The sequence below is a fragment of the Triturus cristatus genome, chromosome 6 (assembly GCF_964204655.1).
Source record: "Triturus cristatus chromosome 6, aTriCri1.1, whole genome shotgun sequence".
NCBI classification, from domain to species: domain Eukaryota; kingdom Metazoa; phylum Chordata; class Amphibia; order Caudata; family Salamandridae; genus Triturus; species Triturus cristatus.
In genome coordinates, this window is record NC_140589.1 from 222,607,663 (window position 1) to 222,627,965 (window position 20,303).

A 20,303-nucleotide genomic window follows, 5' to 3' on the forward strand; every position below is an offset into this window, starting at 1 on the left:
AATGGCTATCTTCTCCCTGGGCTTTGGATTGGATGGCATAAGTGGGGTCTGAGAGATAGAGAAAATGATGGCTGCATGATCTGTCCAGGGAAGAGGCAGGACCTCCAACACGGAAAGACTGGTGGAATTCGTAAAAATTCCATCCAGGGTATGCTCGGCCGCATGTGTCAGGCCTTCTACCTGCTGTTCGAGATCCCCTCCCATCATAATTTGCGTGAGTCTTGAGGTATCTAGATCAGTGGAATCCTCAAGATAAAAGTAAAAGTCCACAATATTGTAAAGGCTTTGGCACATAACCCCTCCTCCAACAGAGTCCCAATAGAATCAAGAAATCCCCCTTTAGGGCCGGGGGTATGGTAAATAAGCATGGCTTTAAAAGTGTCTTGAGGGGAGAATCACACACTCACTGACAGTGCTTTACAGGCTGTTAGAGGCAGTCACAAATTAGGGCTCTAGGATTTTATGATAGATGACAGCCAACCCTCCCCCCTCCTTAGAGGTCTGTCCAATGTATGGCAGAGAAAGTCTGGGGGAGAGGCTTTAACAATATCTGGTCCTGAGGCGTTATCCGTCCAGGACTCTGTTATGAATGCCATCTTGATGTTATGTTCCTCTATCAACAAAGAGCATTCCGCACTGTGTCTAACCAGTGATCTGGCATTCAAAAGTAGGCATTTAAACTCAGGAACAGTTCCCTTCTTCCCTAACCCCTCTTTTTGATTGGAGGGAAGGTTGCAAGAAAGCACCAGGATGTGAGGGAGTGGACGATGGCAGTTAATACAGAGTTCCGCCAGAGCTTCTGGATTAACACAAGGCAAGAATCTGGGACAGCGTGCCTTACCCCCTTCTGGGTCCAGTCTCCTAAGGGTGTCACTGGAATACATCCGGCGATCTGACATCGAAGGTCCAGGGGTCATGGCCCGGAGCCTGGACTGAGCGCGGACGGGCGCAGACGGGCTTGCCTTAGGCGTGCCTTTGGCGCACCAGCGGTGTGCCCGCTGCGCGTGTCTGCTGCGCGGTCGCATCAGCGTGCGTTTTTATGCTCCCCGAGGCAACAATTGGCCCGTTAACCTCCCCAATGACTGCCGCTCTACCACCCCCAGACCCAGCAGCAATGCCGGTCAGCATCAGGCAGCATCTCCGGTCAATCAAATTGAGCAGGGCAAAGCGCTCGGGCTGACAGGTATGTGCAAATGAGCAATTTTAAGATAAAGAGCTTTTTAAAACCATTCAGCGCAGGATAAAACAATCGGCTGCAAGAAATATGCAAATGAGTGAATTAAAAAAAGGCAAGCAAGCTTTAAAACTTACCGTGCATTAAAGCAATCTAGCGCTCCTGGTGGGTATTGGACACAACCCGATGATAAATATGCCCTCCTCTCTTCCACAATACTGGCTACAGCTTGGCAAGCAGGTGCTGAGGTTGTGTGTGCTACTGCGGGATCTCAGTCTCCACATGTTTGTGTACCTGTTCTCCACTTCCTCATAGTCTCCTGCACTCTTGTGGAAAAAATAGCAAAGGGATTCCCCGGCACCTGGAGCAATACACAGGGCATGGATCTTGGAATTACAACACCTCCACATCAGATTATCTGAGAGACCAGTATATTTTCCCCTATAATCAGTGAATGTATTCATTAAGGAATGGTTCTGCACCTTTCTCTAATTGAAGTAATTTCCAGAGCCATTACCTCTGTTACCAGTGACGTCCCTGACCCGCACACTTTTGTAAGACATATTCCTATAGACACACCATTGAAAGCCTCCCAACCAACACCAACAACACCACTTGATTCAGCCTTTCTAAATAGTTTGTTGCAGCATCCCAGACTATATCACTAAACACTGGGGGGGATATCTATTTAGGTTTTGTGTAGCTCTTGCCCGCCATTCTGGCTACAGATGTTACAACAAACAAATGATGGACGGAATGCTGACAATGCAAACATTCTTCCCCAGTCAAAAGATCTGGGTTAAATCCATTGTTCTTTTGCCCACCACGCCACCCCAGTTTGGACCCAGCCATAGGCAAATCAGTCTTGACTCTGTGCCCCATGGGTACGGTCCAGACCGAACTGCCACACCACCCCAGTTTGGACCCAGCCATATGCAAATCAGTCTTGACCCTGTGCCCCATGGGTACGGTCCAGACCGAACTGCCAGGCCAGGTCCTCCGTGGACCGGAAACAAGCATCCCGGGACCGGTTTCAGGGTATGTCACCCTTCTTCAGCCAGGTTAGCTTGAATCCAGTGGCACAGTGAGCAAGGCACCCACGTCTGGGCATACCCATCCCACTTAGGGCGAAAAGTGTTACAACAAACAAATGATGGACGGAATGATGACAATGCAAACATTCTCTCCCAGTCAAAAGATCTGGGTTAAATCCATCTTTCTTTTGCCCGCCACCCCAGTTTGGACCCAGCCATATGCAAATCAGTCTTGATCCTGTGCCCCATGGGAACAGTCCAGACCGAACTTTTCTGAACCGGAAACAAGCATCCTTGGACCTGTTTTGGGGTTTCACCCCTCTTCAGCCAATATAGCTTGATTCCAGGATGCTTGTTTCCGGTCCAGGGAGCACCTGGCTTGGCAGTTCAGGCTGGACTGTTCCCATGAGGCACAGGGTCAAGACTGATTTGCATATGGCCAGGTCTAAACTGGGGTGGCATGGTGAGCAAAAGAATGATGGATTTAACCCAGATCTCTTGACTGGGGGCAAATGTTTTGATTTGTTCTGCATTCCGTCCATCAATTGTGTGTCTTTTGCTTTTTCGCCCTAAGTGTGCCAGGTATGGCCAGACGTGAGTCCTGGGCTCACTGTGTCACTGGAATCAAGCTATCCTGGCTGAAGAGGGGTGAAACACCGAAACCGGTCCTAGGATGCTTGTTTCCGGTCCAGGCAGGACCTGGCTTGGCAGTTCAGGCTGGACTGTTCCTATGAGGCACAGGGTCAAGACTGATTTGCATATATCCAGGTCTAAACTGGGCTGGCATGGTGAGCAAAAGAACAATGGATTTAACCCAGAACACTTGACTGGGGGTGAATGTTTTGATTTGTTCTGCATTCCGCCCATCAATTGTGTGTCTTTTGCATTCTGACTACAGATGGCAATCGGAGTGAAGGGTAGGACTCATCTAGTTCTATGCCTGTAAGTAACACAATTAAAATTGGCCCTTCATATCAAAGGGGGTAACAGGTCATGGGTCAATGTAAGCATAAGGTTGGTCAGTGTAGTTGCCATAAAGGTGTTTGCCGCATAAACGCAGAGTTGGATAAAGGTGTCCCCATCTAATCTAATCTAATCTAATTTAATCTAATCTAATCTAATCTTATGTTTCATGTCATATCATCCTTCTTCATCTATAATTGTAGTGATGCAGAAGAAAAAAAGCTACCGCCTAACTCATATAGTGATACGTTTTTACGGGATGGACCCCAAGAAAAAACTACCCGGCCTGAGCCAGTATTACAGTACGTTGAAAAGAATGGTCGAGGTAGTTAGATTTCTCATAAGCATTACAAAACAACAGAAAACAATTCACCAGTATAGATTTTATGTACTACCAATGTTTTGGAACTAATACATTGCGACCCATTAATGCTTTGATTGACAATCACATTTAATGCTGGTGTTACCTACGGAAATTACATTTCTGTTTTTGAATTTGCTTATGAGAAATAGAACTACCTCAACCATTCTTTTCAACGTACTGTAATACTGACTCTGCATCACTACAATTATGCCTAACTCATATAAGCACCCCTCCACGGTAAAAGGAGAATTTTGTGATTTTACCTGGCCTTCCATCTTGTATTGAGTTTTATGGTCCTCCTCCCCCAAATAAGTCTCCTGTAGGTAGAGCAATATATACCCTTCTGCATTATACGTAGGAATGTATCCTCTGCCATTTAACTACCCTCACGTTCAAGGTGAGGAATTTATATTGTGCCTTAGGGGATCCAGGAAGCAAAAGTATGCTTATCAAAAGCTTCTCTTTAACTACAGATAAAATTCTGCTTTTACTATTGAGCTCGAGTATTCAAAAATTATAGAAATCTCATGGTGTGCAAACTAATCGTGCTCCTCCCAGAGGTGTTGCAGAGGCACCTGCCCCCAAGATAATTTTACAATTGGTTCCATGGGGAAATGTATTTATTTTACAACTACCATTACTTAGTACCCAAATATTTACTGTAGGTCTAATGACTCAATCACACTTTGAAACCAGGTTTCCGTTGACAGCTTCAGCATTGTAGGAGGTTAGATTAATTCTCTCCCTTACTGAGAATCCTAACAGGATGTCTGAAAAAGCTCGCTGAATACTCCTGGGTAGATTTTTTCCTCAGTGGCTTCAGTGAATCATTCGCCACCGCATTGAAGGTGCGAATCTGATAAGAAATATTGCGATTCTGATAAGAAATATTGAAGCTACCACTTGTTGTCATTACAGGCTCTTATTCTGGCTCATTCCTGATGAAGAACCAATGTGATGATTAGGATTCGCACACATAATAGGGTTGAAACGTCAACGATTTTCTTTGGTATTCCCACAAAATTGCCAAGCGTGTCCCTCGTGGAATTATTGATAGGACTCTGACTTGGACAGACATCTGTTCACATGGGATACCCCAAAAACGAATAATTTGTGTATCACTGTAATATATGCATGTTCTAAGTCCATGATTTGAATGTTTTTTCATTTTTTTGTATATGTCTTCCGTCCCTGTTTTTTCATTGTATATGCCCATAAACAGCCCTGTGCTATTATATAAGTTATTGTGATTTATTATCCTGTCCAATACTCTATGATATATGAGCATTTATTATACCATAATATTCTTGATTTTGGTTGTCAGTGTCATGTAATTTATGGTCCATATCAAAGTGTAATTGAGTCATTAGACCTACAGTAAATATTTGTGTACTAAGTAATGGTTGTTGTAAAAGAAATACATTTCCCCAAGGAACCAATTGTTGTTGCATACCACTAGAATTCCCAGGTTCTGAGGAATACTGGGTCACCCCATTACTATTAATAGTCCCAAGATAATGTTAAGCAAATGGTCAGAATGTAGTATAATTGTCAGCACAATTTCCCCCCAAGAATGTCTAAAAAACGCTACACGTGAATCGTGTAGTTCACAAAATTAATTGTATATTACTTATCTTTCACCATAGCATTAATCTACAGTTCTGCATTTCATTACCTATCTTTTTCCATCCTATCCCTTCTAAGTAGATTCTCCATCATATGCTATAACTGAAAATCTCCTTTGAATGGGGCAGGGTTTAAAAAAAAAAACATAGCTCTCACAATCTCAATCTTTATTAACATTAGCAGAGCTAGACAGACTTTACAGATACTTGGGATATAGAAACAATAACCCTAGAGATAAGGGTTTCAGACAACCGTAATGATTATCACTCAAGTATCTGCTCTAGTTATGTATTTGAATATGCATCACCTTGTCGATTTGTGAAAATGCATACATTTTTCCATCAAGCCCTCCCTTTTGATGTTGAAACAATAAACCTGATTCACGCAAACCAAAGCCTATCATTTTCAGTGTATACAAGTTCCCTGCATAAACACCAGTTTTCATACACATTTACTACAATCATGCATTGACAAAGTCTGCTCATGTATCACCATCTCATGCCATGACTGCGGCCAATAAGGTATGTATTATCACTATTGAGATAATACCTGAGGTATGGCCAAGGTAGCACTGTGAAGAACACTCTACCAAAATAACCATCAATCTGTCAGGGCCAACATTTTGCCTTCAGTGTGCACTGTTTTGCTTTGAATGGGGTCAAAAGACCAGAAATTAGCACCAAATATGTCGTGGGTGGCCCCAAAATGGAAAGCATTACCACCAACATGTCAAGGTGAGGAGCCAACCAGCACTATCCCTACCCTCTCCAACCCTTTTTCTTGTTTGTTTCTCAGGGGATTATACGTACTCGGAGACAACAGAGCAATTGTAGGCAGTGGAGGCTGCTGGGGCATTAATGTGGGGGGCAGCCAAGGGGGCAGCACTGGGAGCAGCATGGGGAAATAAATTTGCAACATTCTCCCCTGTGCCAATCAAGATGCTGGTCTCATGCTGGTAGTACACAGCATGAAAGCAGTGCTGTAAATGGTGTGAGTGCCCTAGTTAGGCGTTCAGTAAGGGACTATAACCCAGTGCTTGCTCTCCACCCGGCTGTGCAGCACAGCTCGGGTGGAGAATCGAAGTGTGCCTTAGACGGTCGGCCAAACTGTCATGCGTACTTGAAGCAATGCCATCACTCCTCCTCCGTCTTGCAGCTATGACGTGTCAGAATGGACGGGCCCACTCCACCCTTGGCTAAACTACAGGAAGTAAGCGAGGAAAAATAAAATGATACTAACCTATGTTATTTTAATTTTATTTTTCATTTTTCACTGCTGAAAAGCAGTGGGACAACACTCCTCCGCCTTAGCGGAGGAGCCACTGCTGAGTGTAGGCTTGCATCTGTCCAAAGCAGCCCATTGGAAATGAGCCAAACTAAGTGAGGGTAGTCGGGTGCTTACACAAAAAAAGCTCAGCTCAACTCCTTTTTGTGTATTTTGAGAAGTGGAGACGGGTATGTGTCAACCATTGTTTGATTGGAAAGTGTGCACTGTCAGACATCCTTCCAGGGAAAGCTCTGTGCCTTATAATTACCTAGAGCGAATGTATTACAATGGGCCTCTCTCAGACAGTATTCAATTGGCACAGTATTTATTTCTTGTTTAGCCATTCGACCAGAAGTGCTGTACATAGTTTATGTCAGTACATGAGGTGAGTCATAGTTACATACAGTAACCAGGTAATTACTGCACATTGTGAGGAGATTGTGGGATGAGAGAAAGGGCAGAACATTTTGTTTCAAATGCTACCATATATACACCACTGAGCCATAACATTGTAAGGCTACAGATATAGCATACCTGGTGCCATAGAAAGAGTTTGAAGTACCCTTGGACCAGCTGCTAGGATGGTGTGATTGTGTCTGCTGCTCTACCCTTGAGGCAGGACAGACAGATTCTTCTATGTCTAGCCACGGCTGACCAGCAGCTTCATGCTTATTGTGAGCACCTAGCGGGCCTGACAAGCATGAGAATGGATTACCTTATGGTCCACTACACCACCAACTTTCACCAATCTACTGCCTAAACTGGATAACCACCAGTGCAGGCAACACATAAGGCACTCCCTTGCGCTGCTCACACACTCCTGTTAGGTCCAATGGGGACCGGTGACTTCACTTAGCCTGGGTCAAAGTAGATCACTGGAGAGTTTTCATCATTATGTAGACTGTAAACTACCAGCTAACTCTGGCTTGCTAAAGCTGCAGAATCCTTTACTACCAGCCTTATTATAGCCTTATAGCCTGCCATAGCAGGCTATACCAGCCATTAAAGGCCCACTACAGTGTTAAAGGCCGGAGCCGAAGGTGAGGGTTTTGAACAAGGGAGCGGGACTTTAATGCCGGTATAGCTGAACTATAGAGGACGATGAGGCTATTAGAACATTTCGCCACTAGAGGGCAGAATGCTCTGACAAACAAAACAAAGGCCTCAAGGAGCCAGAGGGCATTTCAAGAGCTGTAAAAACAGCATTGGAATGTTGGAGCTCCGGGCTTCTACCTGCCATTAGAAGCCCAAAGCACCCCTTTGTTTTCAATGGAGCTCCCAACATTCCAATATTCTAATATATGTTATTTGCTGCTACACGGGGCAATGTCAGGCTGCCATTTTCTCTCTGTCTGCAAAGTTGTAACAAGAAGGAGTGCAGGGGTGTAGGTTTGTGGAGTCAAACCTTCTACCTCACTCCCCCTTGCATGCTTCTAGAATGCCACTTTCGGAATCCGCTCCAAACAGTGCAGAGTCAGCTTGATTCATTGGGCATAAACGCGGGAGCTGAAAGGAGATGCAAAAAGAGTTCTGATCTAACCTTCATTTTTCATGACCAGTTAGTATTTTTACATTTCTGAAGCTCCTCCGATCCATGATGTGGTGGCATATTCCTCTGGCAACAGTGATTCCCTTAAAGATAGATTGGATTAATCTTTCACTACAAATCTCTTTTTTTGCATTGCTTTGGAGCTCTGGCACGTGGAATGGGATTGAAAGTGGCTTGGCAGATAACTGGGAGGAGCGGGGGCTGGTAATGTTTTTGGTATTTATGAATGTTAATATTTTCAGGTAGTCTGCTGTGTAGGGCATATACTAACAGTAATGCATGTGAGTGCACACACATAATACACATACACACTTTTAGCCTATTCATTCTCTGTCTCTGCCTCTCCCTTCTTTTAACTCTTCTCTCACTTTTTTTCTCACTTCCTGCACAAGTTTATCTGGACTTTTTGTGTTTTTTTACTTACCTGCCATCTCTTGCACCAAGACCTCCGTGGACCACTCTGGGCATAACTTAGTTTGGGTTAATGCTATTGCATTTACGAGACTTCGCAACAACCAAGTGAGTGACAGGACCCTGTGGTATCAATTAGATGTTTGTGTAACACTGCCTTGCCATTATTCAAGGTTCTGTCAGTCAGTGCTCTGTTAGAGAGTTTTGGAGTCGGCTAGAAGGTTCTACATACATAAACTGCTCATGGTAGCCCAGATACGTTTTCTGCACCAGCCGAAACTTGCATAGTTTATGTGTATTTTGATTCTGAGAGTCTGAAGCTGTTATGCCTAGCTTTAGAATCTAAGACTGGCAGGAAAAAGTACGGCTGGGGTAATGCTCAAATGCATAAATGGGCGAGCCGCTACTGCACTGCAGGCCTCATATGACATTTAACTTCCACACCCCTCGTGCATTTCTTGTGCTAACGTACAACAATTTACCTAGAAAGGAGTCCTGGGTTTTAATTATGCCGGTGCAATTGGAGTAAGTTAAGTAATTACGCATTACTCTTGCAGTGCTAAATTACTGAAACTATGCAATTACTCCAGCTTGAGTAAATAAGAGTAATTTGGGGCAAAAATCCTACCAAAGGTGTACAGAAACAATGAACTAAGAGAAAGGGAGCAGCTGCTGGCTGCTGCTGTTCATGTCCTGTAGCATTTAGTGTTAGTTTCTTAGCACAAAATGCATCATCTGGCCCATACTGGATAAGAGGGTGCACTCTGCACTAAGAAAATAGAGCTAAATGCTGGATTTCTCTTCTCACACAATTACACATAAAGAATCATGAGTTATTTTGCAATAATTATGCTAGATAGAATGACACCAGTTACGGTCACACCTACTAGAAAGTTAAATAGACAGTTGGGTCTAACCAATCTTACCTCATGTTTTCAGAGGCAAGGCACATTTACTTTACGTTGGCAGAGTTCTCTGAATAGAAAAAGTAAAGGGGGTGGAGACAGAAGTCTCCCCGCCGTAAATTAGTGAATATTATTTTGAAGTATATCAGTAGCGCTGCAATAGTACTTCTCATATATTTCAAAGTGTAGTTTGTGAATAGTCCCCATGGTGTTGTTGTACAATTAGGCGTTTTCCGCATAATTCCCACACCATTTTAGAAAAATAGTGTACAATTTAATAAATGACTCCAAAATGACTAGAGATATGTAATTTGAAGGATTTAAGGTAAAATAAGCATCTAAAAGCACAAAGCACCACTTGTGGTACTCAGGTCTTGTGGGACCCGTTGAAAGTCGCAAGCTCAGGCCGACCACAATGGAGCATGGGTTGGATATAGGGACCAGGTTAGTCCTACTGAAAAAGTTACCTTATAAAGTCCAGCGAGAAGTGTTCCATGTGTGGTCGAGGGGCTCACGAGGAACTTGGAAAGCGTTGCGGATGGTCATCACTGTAGCGGGGAGACCAGGTCGGGCATCATGGACTGTCGCAGGTGTAGCATGAACATCCTGTCTTTGTTGGAGCTTCCCTTTGGTGGTGCCCCTGGCTGTCGATATTCTGGCATGAAGTGCAGATCTCATGTTGTCAGCTTCACTGGCGGTCGCTATTGCATGAGGAGTTGGGTTCTCGAGAGATTGCCGTTGGAGGGTGGTGCAGTAGGTAAGATCTTGGTGTGAACTGGCCTGTTTGCAGTCATGGGGAGCCCAAAACTTCAGGATTTCACCTTTTCTTTTAGAAGGAGCTCAACTGATGGGGATCAGCAACTCGCTCCAGCAGAGGCCAGTGGGGCTCAGGAAGGTCCAGCTGCAGGTCCAGGCATGTCCAGTGCAACAGGTTAGCTGGAACTTGTGGTGTCCCTATAGCTCAGAACAGGAGGTCAGTCAGCTGACCTTTGGAGTCACTTCAGCCTGGGATGGGGTACAGGTCTAGTCTTCCTTCGCAGACAGCAGGGCAGGCCTCAGACAGCAGATGCGTCTTCTGGCAGCAGGGCCAGACCTTCTTTTGTGGTATTCAGAGGTCCAGGAGTATACTAAACAGTGGGTCTAAGGGCCCATTTTTAGGACTCGCCTAAGCCAGCAAATGCGCTGCTCTGGCGAGTCATTTAGTAGCTGGGTTTTAAAAGTGCTACCCACAGACTTTTGCCGGCCACCAGCTTGCTGTTACGCGCACAAGCGCACGCGACGTGCACAGCTGCGCAGAGGCGCTATATGGCTTTCCTCTCGCTCGGCCAAGCGCACGCGCCTCGCTTCAATGCCCCTCCCCCACCACAGAGCGCGTCTTGCAGCTTGTTTTTTTTAAACTTTGAGCGCGAGGCGCGCGCGGCCAATGCTTTTTTTCAATTGCACTTTAAACGAAGCCTGCTCACAGTGAGTAAACTACAGCGCTTGCTTTTTTAAGATTGCACTTTAAACAAAGCCTGCTCACTGCGAGTCAACTACAGCGCTTGCGTTTTTTTAAATTGCACTTTAAACGAAGCCTGCTCACAGTGAGTAAACTACAGGGTCTAAGGCAAGGTCTGGTGTCCAAACAAACAAGGTCACCCATTGTCATTGTGCGTTACGTCTCACCGGGATCGCATGATCTCTTGACTCTTTTGTCATGGCGTCATTCTCAAATCCTTCCAACGCTTACCTCATCCCAGACGCTACTGACACATTGCTGTCTATGCTTGCTGTAAATTTTGGGACCCAAGTCATTGTGCCTGCTCCAAAATAAATTTTCTTGTCACTATCCATGCTTCAGACCATGAACCTTGAAGAATTTTATATGTCTACAAAATTAAATAATACCCGTCATCATTGCCTGTTTCCCATACGTCTGCATTGTTTTAACTCAGTTTCACAATCCATTTTGCTCTTCCAACCCTAGTCCTTTGTGTTGCTTCCACCCCCCCAGCCGTATATGTTGCTTCTGACCCCCTGCCCTCCGTGTTGCTTTTTCCCACTTGCGTCCACCATGCTGCTTCCACCCCATGCCCTCCTGTTGTTTCCCAGACCCGCTTAATAAAAAGAAACACTTTTGCGCTGCTTTGTTTCTTTTTATTTAGATTCAAGATCAGGGACACTAAAAACCATTGTCAATGCTAACACTGCCCAAAGGCGAGACCCATTGGCATTGCCAATACTTTTTTCATGACAAGGTTGGGAAACTCCAACACATCTACCATGTGACGCCTAAGGCAATGTGCCAATATGCTGTTTAGACACTACGCGTGTCTTTAAGTAATTTGAAATGAGTGACTTTGTTATTTGAAACTTATTTGTTCATAGTTTCGCACTACAGTGAAAAAAGCGCCACACCTCTATTGTGTTGCGTCTCTGGCAGTGGGGCAATGTACTGTTTTTTACACTACATGTGTTTCTATAAGTTATTTGAAACCGATCTTTCATGTTTTGTACGATGTTGAAAACGCACAGCACATCTATCGTTCTACGCTTCCTGGCAATGGGTCAATGTGCTAGTTATACAGTACTTGTGTGTTCGTTCAGTCATTTGAAACCAACTATCATAGTAATTTTGTACTACGCTTGAAACGCACAACAGTGCCGCTTCCAGACACAACAAGTCTAGGAACAAATTGTGCCCCAATCTTCTTTCCGCTCCTAACAGGGATGGGGCTCAAATGCGCACTAAGCTTACAAGGGAAAGAAATAAGCAAAGGAATACAGGGGTATTTTTTCTTTACTTGAAACAGGATTTAAAGTATATTTTGAACAATATCCAGGCTTTCACATCAGGATTAACTCCAAAGAATGTTTCCCATATCAACGGAGGAACCAGCCAAAAAGCCATCAGATATTATTAGGACTCCCAGAAATACAAGCCTTTGTTGATCACAACCAGTAAATATCTTGGCTCAACACTTCTAACGCGGCACCAGATGCAGCTCACGTCTGCAAAAGGTTTCTAAGCAAACGGACGTAGGGGTCATAAAACACCCGCCCCCCCACTCCACTTCAAAAGCAAACCTCAAGGAAGCACATGCCTCAAATGCTCGCAAAAAAACAGGCAGAAAGAACAGTGAGGCCCCACCAACAACACAAGTCATTCGTTAGCTATCACCAGGGCTCTCATACAAATTAAACCATGCACTACAATGGGGAAAAAGGCAACAGTTTGCATTCTCTATAGCCGTCCAAACATTCAATTTCAATGCACGCATTTAATGTTTATAAAGCAACAGTTCACAACTACCCTACCGAGGTGCCTCAAACACGCACTAACACGTGGAACAATGCTACATTTACCATTTCTCATTGGCAAAAAAACAAGCATTGGCATAGCCAATAGGTTTCGCTTTTGGGACCTTATAAGTCTTTAGTTATGCAGCACAATATCCTTGGTGCAACAACATCAACTGTTGCATGGCTAAACACTTATAAGGTACAAGGTTTAGCCATGCAACAGCTGATGCTGTTGCACCAAGGATATTGTGCTGCAAAACTAAATACTTATAAGGTCCCAAAAGCAAGACCTATTGGCTATGCCAATACTTGTGATATCTGGTGCCCATTTTGAAGTGGAAGAAACTTTGGGAGTATTCACCCTACAGAAGTGTCTGGAATTTCCTGCCTCCCTGTCCTGGTCCCAATCTGTTTGCAAGCACAATAGGCTAGCGTGAAGTCCTTTGTATGTGAGCTGAGGTAGAGTTTTTGAAGTGCAAGTGTTACTGGTGAAAGCTCTGCCCTCTCATCAAGTCAGGGTGGCCCATTCTGCCAACACATAGACCCTCTATTATGTGACTGCCTGGTAGAAACACACAAAGACCAGCTGCCAACTACACCTACTCATGTGACCCAGTAACAGGCTGCAGGCACCAAATAGTTAGGACAAGTAAATTCCAACTTTTTAAAAGGTACATTTTCTGAATTGTGACTTAAAAGCTGAGTTTACCATTAAAGAGGGTTTTAAATTACAATTCCTCAGACACTTACAATGACATACCTACCTGCTTCCAAACAAAGGTTATCAATTATTAAATGTCATAAGGTAACCTATTGTTATCCTAAGGGAGATGTAGGCCTTGCAATAGTGAAACACGAATTTGAACGTTTTTTACCACCAGGGCATATAAATCTTAAAAGTACATGTCTAACTTTTTAAATAAAATGCACCCTGCCCTATGGCCTTTTTAGAGCCTACCTGAGGTGTGACGTGTATGTATTAAAAAGTAGGGGTGGGTGGAACTTGCGGAGTTAAATGAAAACTCTGCGAGATTCTGCGGAGTTCCATGAAGAGGCAGAAATCGGGACATTGTGCTGCTCACGCTGATTTCTATTGACAGGAGCTTGTCCAGTGCTACAAAACCAGTGCGCAAAGCACCACTTAGCGTGCTTCTTTGATGCCGTTTGAGATGATTTTCTATTCGAGCGACAGCTATTTCACCGCGAACGGGCATGACTGCCCACATTGAGAAAATCTCACTGGGTACCCTCCTAGAGTCCAAAAATTGTGCTGGGGATGCCAATCCTCACTTCCCAACTTACTGTTAGCAAGCAGCGCACTAGAAAAAACTCATACCATAAAACTCCACCAACCATATGATGGTTGGTGGAGTTTGGCCGGATCTTCGTGTTACAAGCAAAACACGGAGTGGTCAAAACTCTGCGAACTCCATCAGCAGTGCAGAATTTTTCACCCACCTGTAAGCAAGGTTTAAGCCTGGCATAAGGTTTATTGTGCCAGGTCGAAATGAAGGTTTAAAATTGGACACACAGGCTGCAATGGCAGGCCTGAGAGATGTTGTAAAGGGCTACTAAGTAGGTGGCACAAGGAGTGCAACAGGCCTTTAATTTAGTGGCCCTGGGTACATGCAGTACTAGTTGACTAGTGACCTATAAGTAGATTAAATGTCCCAGTTGGGTGTAAGCCAATTTCACTGTGTTTAAAGGAAATAGCACACATACTTTAGTACTGGCTAGCAGTAGTAAAGAGCACAGAGTCCTGAAGGCGACATCAATGAATTCAACAAAACAGGAGAGTTTAGGGGTGACCCTGCAGAGAGGGCCTGGTCCAACAGTTGTATTTTTTGCTCACACATATCACATTACTAAGAATGATTGTATGAAATCCCATGACGTTCCTGGCAGTTGGCAAAAAAATTACCTGTAACTGTTTACTGGTTCATATTGTATTCAGGCTTTAAAGACGTGAGAATGCTGCCCAGATTGTGTTACTGGCCCTAGGGATGTACATTTTTCACAATGAATGCAAATGTATTTACATTAGACTTTTTCAATTATTTCAAGATAACAGATTTAAAAACAGTTGCAAATGACTTGAAATTATGTTTAGTAGTTAATGCTTGCCATCCTTCTAGTAACACATTAGCATGATAGGTTGAAACTTGATGGAAAGACATGCTTACAGAGGAAGTATGCTGAAAACACAAATAATGCCAACACCTAACTCCAGGAAACAGTTTTGGAAATCAAAGCTGGCATAAGCAGAATTAGAAACAAAATGTTTTGGTACAAGAGGTGTGTACATACACCATATATTTTTCTGTTAAAACCAAGATATGCAGCATAAATTGCTTTCCATTTCCTCCTAATTTAATCAAACCTGTTACTTAATTTAGTGTTGCATTGCTAGATCATTCTTTTTACTGTAAGGTAAAAACTATGTTCTTAATTTAAAAACATCTTACCTGCTGGAAATGTAAAAGATCAGAATAAACGCATGAGTCGATGATTACATGCCATGCTCCGTTTTTACAAATTGCGTCAATAATGCCTTCTAATCCATCATCACACAGTATCTGGGCATTCTCTCCTTCAGCACCAAAGCCATACCCAGATGAAGTGTCAATGCAATCAACTAAAACCAAGCATAGTATATTTGGTATTAAATATACATTTTCAGAGTGTTAACAATAGGTGCACATTTAAAAAAACAAAACAGTTTTTGTACCAGAAATATGCACAATACATTGGAATTAATAATTACCATTAGGCCAAAACCCAAATCTAAAACAGGCTTGTCATCCTCCCCCTTGTCAAAAACATTCCAATTCTTTTGACTTCTGTAGACATCTCAAACATACTGGTACCTGTTTTACATCCATTAGCAAAGGATGCTCTCCTGACACTTGCCCATATACCTGTCAATACTTCTAAGAGCAGACAGTGGTTCACCATCAATGGGCAGCAGGTGGAGGCTCTAACGGACACAAGAGACAGCACGGCTACTCTAAAGTTTTACCTGGTCTCCTCAGAGCAGGACCGCCCTTAGACATTCTACCAAGACTTAGTCGCCCACAATTGTGAGAGCCATCTACCAGTGGTTCTGGTTTCCTTTGAGTAGGAAGGGTCTCAGGGTCTCTAAAAGTAGGGGTGAGCCCTTCCATGCCCTTTGATTGTTGGGCAACGACCTGGAGCACCCAATCTGGAGGAAGGTAGAGCTCAGGTCACACTTATAGATGTTGAAATTGCCTTAAAGGGTCTGTATGACCACATGGGGTATGTGTGCCTGTATTCCAGTTAGCTCACTGTGCCACTGTAAACTCCTCTTACCAAGGAGAGAATAGTTCCTGCCAACTATCGAACATGACAACCGTGTCCCATCAGGGATCATGGAAACAGTACAGTATTTTTCGCTCAGTCACTCGTGCTCACTTCGTCTCAGAGAAATACACAGAATAAACGGTGGGGACGTTTTTAATAAGCATTTATTGAACCAGCGTCATTCTAGTGTAAAATAGTTGTGCTGAAACAACCATGACACAGAAACAGATATAAATGATTATAAGTACCAACACAATAAATGGATGGTAGTTTTCTACCATAGTGCTAAAACAATGAATATATGCAAGCATATAAATACATGACAGTTATAATGTGTAATCCTACGATGAAACCCTAACTAGATGTACCTAAGTGTACCTAGCATGTATGTAGGTGTATAACCAAGAATCCCCCTGGGATGAGGCCAACCCCATTACCTGGTGTGAGAGAATGAAGGAGCCCGTCTTGGCCTCGAAATGGACACCACTGCGTGATGGAGTGTCTGCGTGCAGGAACATCAGCGTCTCGAGTCATTGTGTGAGCATGTAATACTTTCTCTTCTGCCTGCCCCAGCAAAGATATGGTGTATATATACCAGGAGATTCTACCTTGCTGTGTCATGTCGGCCGAGGATGACGGAAGTGATGACCTATATACATAGTTATTATGCAGAAGATAGCAATCCTGCTGGGATTCTGAGAATCCTCATGCATCAATAATGAGGCTAGTTTTCGGGGAAAACCACACAACATTTATGCAGCGCTTAACTAGGTAAAAGGTTAATAACAAAAACTGTTATGTACAATAATGGTACGGTAAATGTAGGTGAAGGGTCAGGTGGCAACTCAAGCCTATATTGGGGTACCCTATGAAACATAACAGGGTCAAGGGCATCTGGGACCTGGGACAATGGCCCAGACAGCTGACAAGATGGAGAGGGCATAGGGCATGGGACACCAACCCCTGAGGTTCCCGTGGTCAAGGTTGACAGGGCACCTGAGAAGGATGCTCCCTAGCCAACTGGGGAGAACAGTGCCACCCTGGGTGACCTGCCTGACCTAGCTGGTTGGCAAGTTGAGGATGGGCCTGCCAGGGAAGAATTCTGCAAGGCAGAAAAAGTTTCCCAGCCTAGAGGGCTTGACGTGGCAATCTGATGCCCAGGCAGTAGGTGACACCTCTAAAGATAACCTGATCTATTGGGAGGATGACCTACTAAATAGTGAGCCTAAAGCTCCTGGATCAGGCACAGCCCTTGTGCTGGTGGACCCCCAGTTTCACAGGACCTACCTACTGGGTTTGGCTCATGACATACCCCTAGTAGGACATCTGAGGCAAGACAAGACCGTTGCCAGTCTTGTTGTACATTTCTATTGCCCCTGGATAAAGACAGCCTCAGATGCATTCTGTAGGTCCTGTCCCACCTGCCAGGCAATGGGAAGTCAGGGAAAAAGGTCAAGGTTCCCCTGACTCCCTTAGCTGTCATTGGCACTTCCTTTGAGAGAGTAGTCATCGGCATTGTTGGACTCTAGGACCCCAAGACAGCTTAGGCAACAGGTTGGTCTTGGTTTTGTGGACCATGCAACTCACTATCCAGAGGCCATCCCTCTGAGGTCGGTGACTGCACATACAGTGGCCAGGGCTTTGATGGGGATTTTTACTCATATGGGGTTCCCCAAACAGTAGTGTCTGACAGAGACATTAACTTCATGTCAGTGTACATGAAATCCATTTGGAATGAGTGTGGGGTAACTTTTTGGTTCTATACACCCTCTCACTCCCAAACTAACTGTTTTGTGGAGGGATTGAACAAGACCTTGAAGGATATTTAACTGGGCCTATCTGAACTCAGGAGGCATAAGCAGGATGTCCTCCTTCCCTGCCTTTTCTTTGCCAACAGGGAGATGCCACAGAAGGGAATGGGGTTTCGCCCTTTTGACTTCCTCTATAGTCACCCTGTCAGGGGACCTCTTAGCCCTGTAAAAGAGGGGTGGGAGCAAGCTCCCTGGAAACCCCCTCAGGATGTGGTTAGGTATATGCTAGCCCGTCACAACCAGATGCACCGCTTTTGGAAAAAGACATAAAGCAATCTTGAGGCCAGTCAAGAAGTTAGGAAACTGGTATAAGAGAAGGTCACTCTGGTAGAGTTTTGTCCTGGCCAGAAGGTGTGGGTTATGGAGCCTGTGGAGCCCAGAGCTCTCCAGGATTGCTGGACAGGCCCACATGAGGTGAAGAAGCAGAAGTGGGAGTCCACCAACTTGCTGGCTCTCAAGACCCCTGGCAACTCCTTAATGGTGCTCCAAGTGAACCGCCTCAAACCCCACTCTGGAAGGTCCTAAATTATCATGCTCCTGGTGACAGATGAGGGAGTGGAAGAGAAGTCCGAGAGCCCGATGGATCAGTGGAGGATGTCATCCATGCCCCTACACAGATCACAGCAGAGTGACTGTCTCTGTTCTCGCTCACCCCTGGACTCATACAATGTGCATCCATGACATAAATACTGGTGAAAGTCCACCTGTTAAAACTAAGATTTACATGTTGTCAGACAAGGTGAGGGACAGTATCAGGGAGGATGTCTCCTAGATGTTGGCGTTAGGAGTGATTGGGCCCGCCAAGAGTCCCTGGTCCAGCCCTGTGGTGCTGGTACCAAAGGCTGTCCTACCGTGTGGCACTCCAGAACTTAGGTTCTGTGTGGACTACCGGGGTCTCAACTCTGTCACAAAAACTGGCGCACATCTCATCCCCCAAGCTGATGTGCTCATAGACAGGCAGGGTGCTGCCAAGTCCCTCAGTACTTTTGATTTAGAATCAGGGTATTGGCAGTTTGCTCTGACTGAGGGGGAGGGGGAGTGTGGCCTGCATTCTCAACCACAGAGGGCCACTTTCAGTTTTGGGTGGTGCACTTTAGTTTGAAGAATGCCCTTGCCATCTTTCAGAGGTTGGTCAACAGGGCTATCTTGGCAGGATGCCTTCTGTGCTGCCTACCTGGACGACATAGCTGTTTACAGCTCCAGCTAGAAGGCACACCTGTACCACCTCCAGGAGGACCTTCATCAAGGCCAGTAAGTGCCTGATGGGGCAGGGTTCAGTGGTTTATCTTGGCCACTCAAGGTGCAGTCCCTCCAGGCCAAAATTGAGACTATCATAGCCTGGCAATCCCCTAAAACACATATTGAAGTGAGGGCCTTGCTGGGCCTCACAGGATACTATAGGAGGTTTTTTAAAGGCTATGGAACCACTGTGGCCCATGTAACAGAGCTGACTTTGAAGAAGCAGGCCAGACAGGTGATGTGGACAGAGGTCAGCCAGAAAGACTTTGGTAACCTCAAGGAGGTTATGTGCACTACACCCGTACTCAAGGCTCCTGACTTCTCTGTGGTGTTCACAGACATACACTTCAGAGCATGGCATAGGGGGAGTCATAGCACAGTAAAATGAAGAGGGCCTAGACCAACCGGAAGCCTTCATTAGCAGGATGTTACTCCCACCGGAACAGATGTGGGGTGCGATTGAGAGGGAGGCCTTTGCTGTGGTGTGAGCACTGAAGAAGCAGAGACAATACCTATTTGCCTGTTTGGGATTCACTTCTAGGTTCAGACAGACCACAGAGCCACCTTGTGGCTCATTCAAATAAGCGGTGAAAATCCGAAACTGTTGAGGTGGTCTATCTCCCTACAGGGAATGGACTTTACAGAAGAAACCCACCCTGGGTCAGACTACACCAACACTAATGGTCTATCCAGGTTCTTCTGTCTTAGTGATGGGAACTCTCAAGGGGTTGAGTATTTCTCTCCACTTTCAGCTGGGGGCACACAATATAGACAGCTGAGCCTTAGAGTTAACTTTCCCCCAACTGACCAGTGCTAAAGTGCATGTGCTCTCTCCTCTATACATGGCAACATTGGCTCATGCCCAATTGGCATATTTAATTTACTTATAAGTCCCTAGTAAAGTGGAAAGTGCCCACGTCCTGCAATTTAAATGCTACTAGTGGGCCTGCAGCACTGAATCTGCCACCCATTAAAGTAGCCCTTTAAATATGTCTCAGGCCCACCATTGCAGAACCAGTGTGTGCAGTATAAACTGTGCAATATAAACTGCCATATTGACTTGGCAAAATAAATCTTTTGCCAGGCCCAAACCTTCCTTTTTATTACAAATAAGTCTCACCTAGAGTAGACCCTCAACAGCACCAAGGGCAGGGTGCAATGTATTTAAAAAGCAGGGCATGTACTTTTAAGCTTTACGTGCCCTGGTAGCGAAAACTCTTAAATTAGTTTTTCACTACTGCAAGGTCTATATCTCCCATAGGATAACATTGGGATTACCTTAATACTTTTTATGTGTATTTTCCAAATCGGAAGATATAACTGGTTCAAGCTTGGTGTTTCTGGTATCCTAATTTAAA

At 44.7% G+C, this 20,303-nt stretch overlaps 1 protein-coding gene across 1 annotated transcript in view; it reads right to left on the minus strand.

Annotated features, from left to right (window-relative positions):
* LOC146816683 (adhesion G protein-coupled receptor F1-like) overlaps window positions 1-20,303 on the minus strand; it is a 512,362-nt gene that overhangs the window by 232,640 nt on the left and 259,419 nt on the right. The window contains exon 10 of the mRNA XM_085610576.1: window positions 15,040-15,209. Coding sequence (XP_085466702.1) covers window positions 15,040-15,209 — 170 coding nt within the window. The remainder of the gene's footprint in view (window positions 1-15,039; window positions 15,210-20,303) is intronic.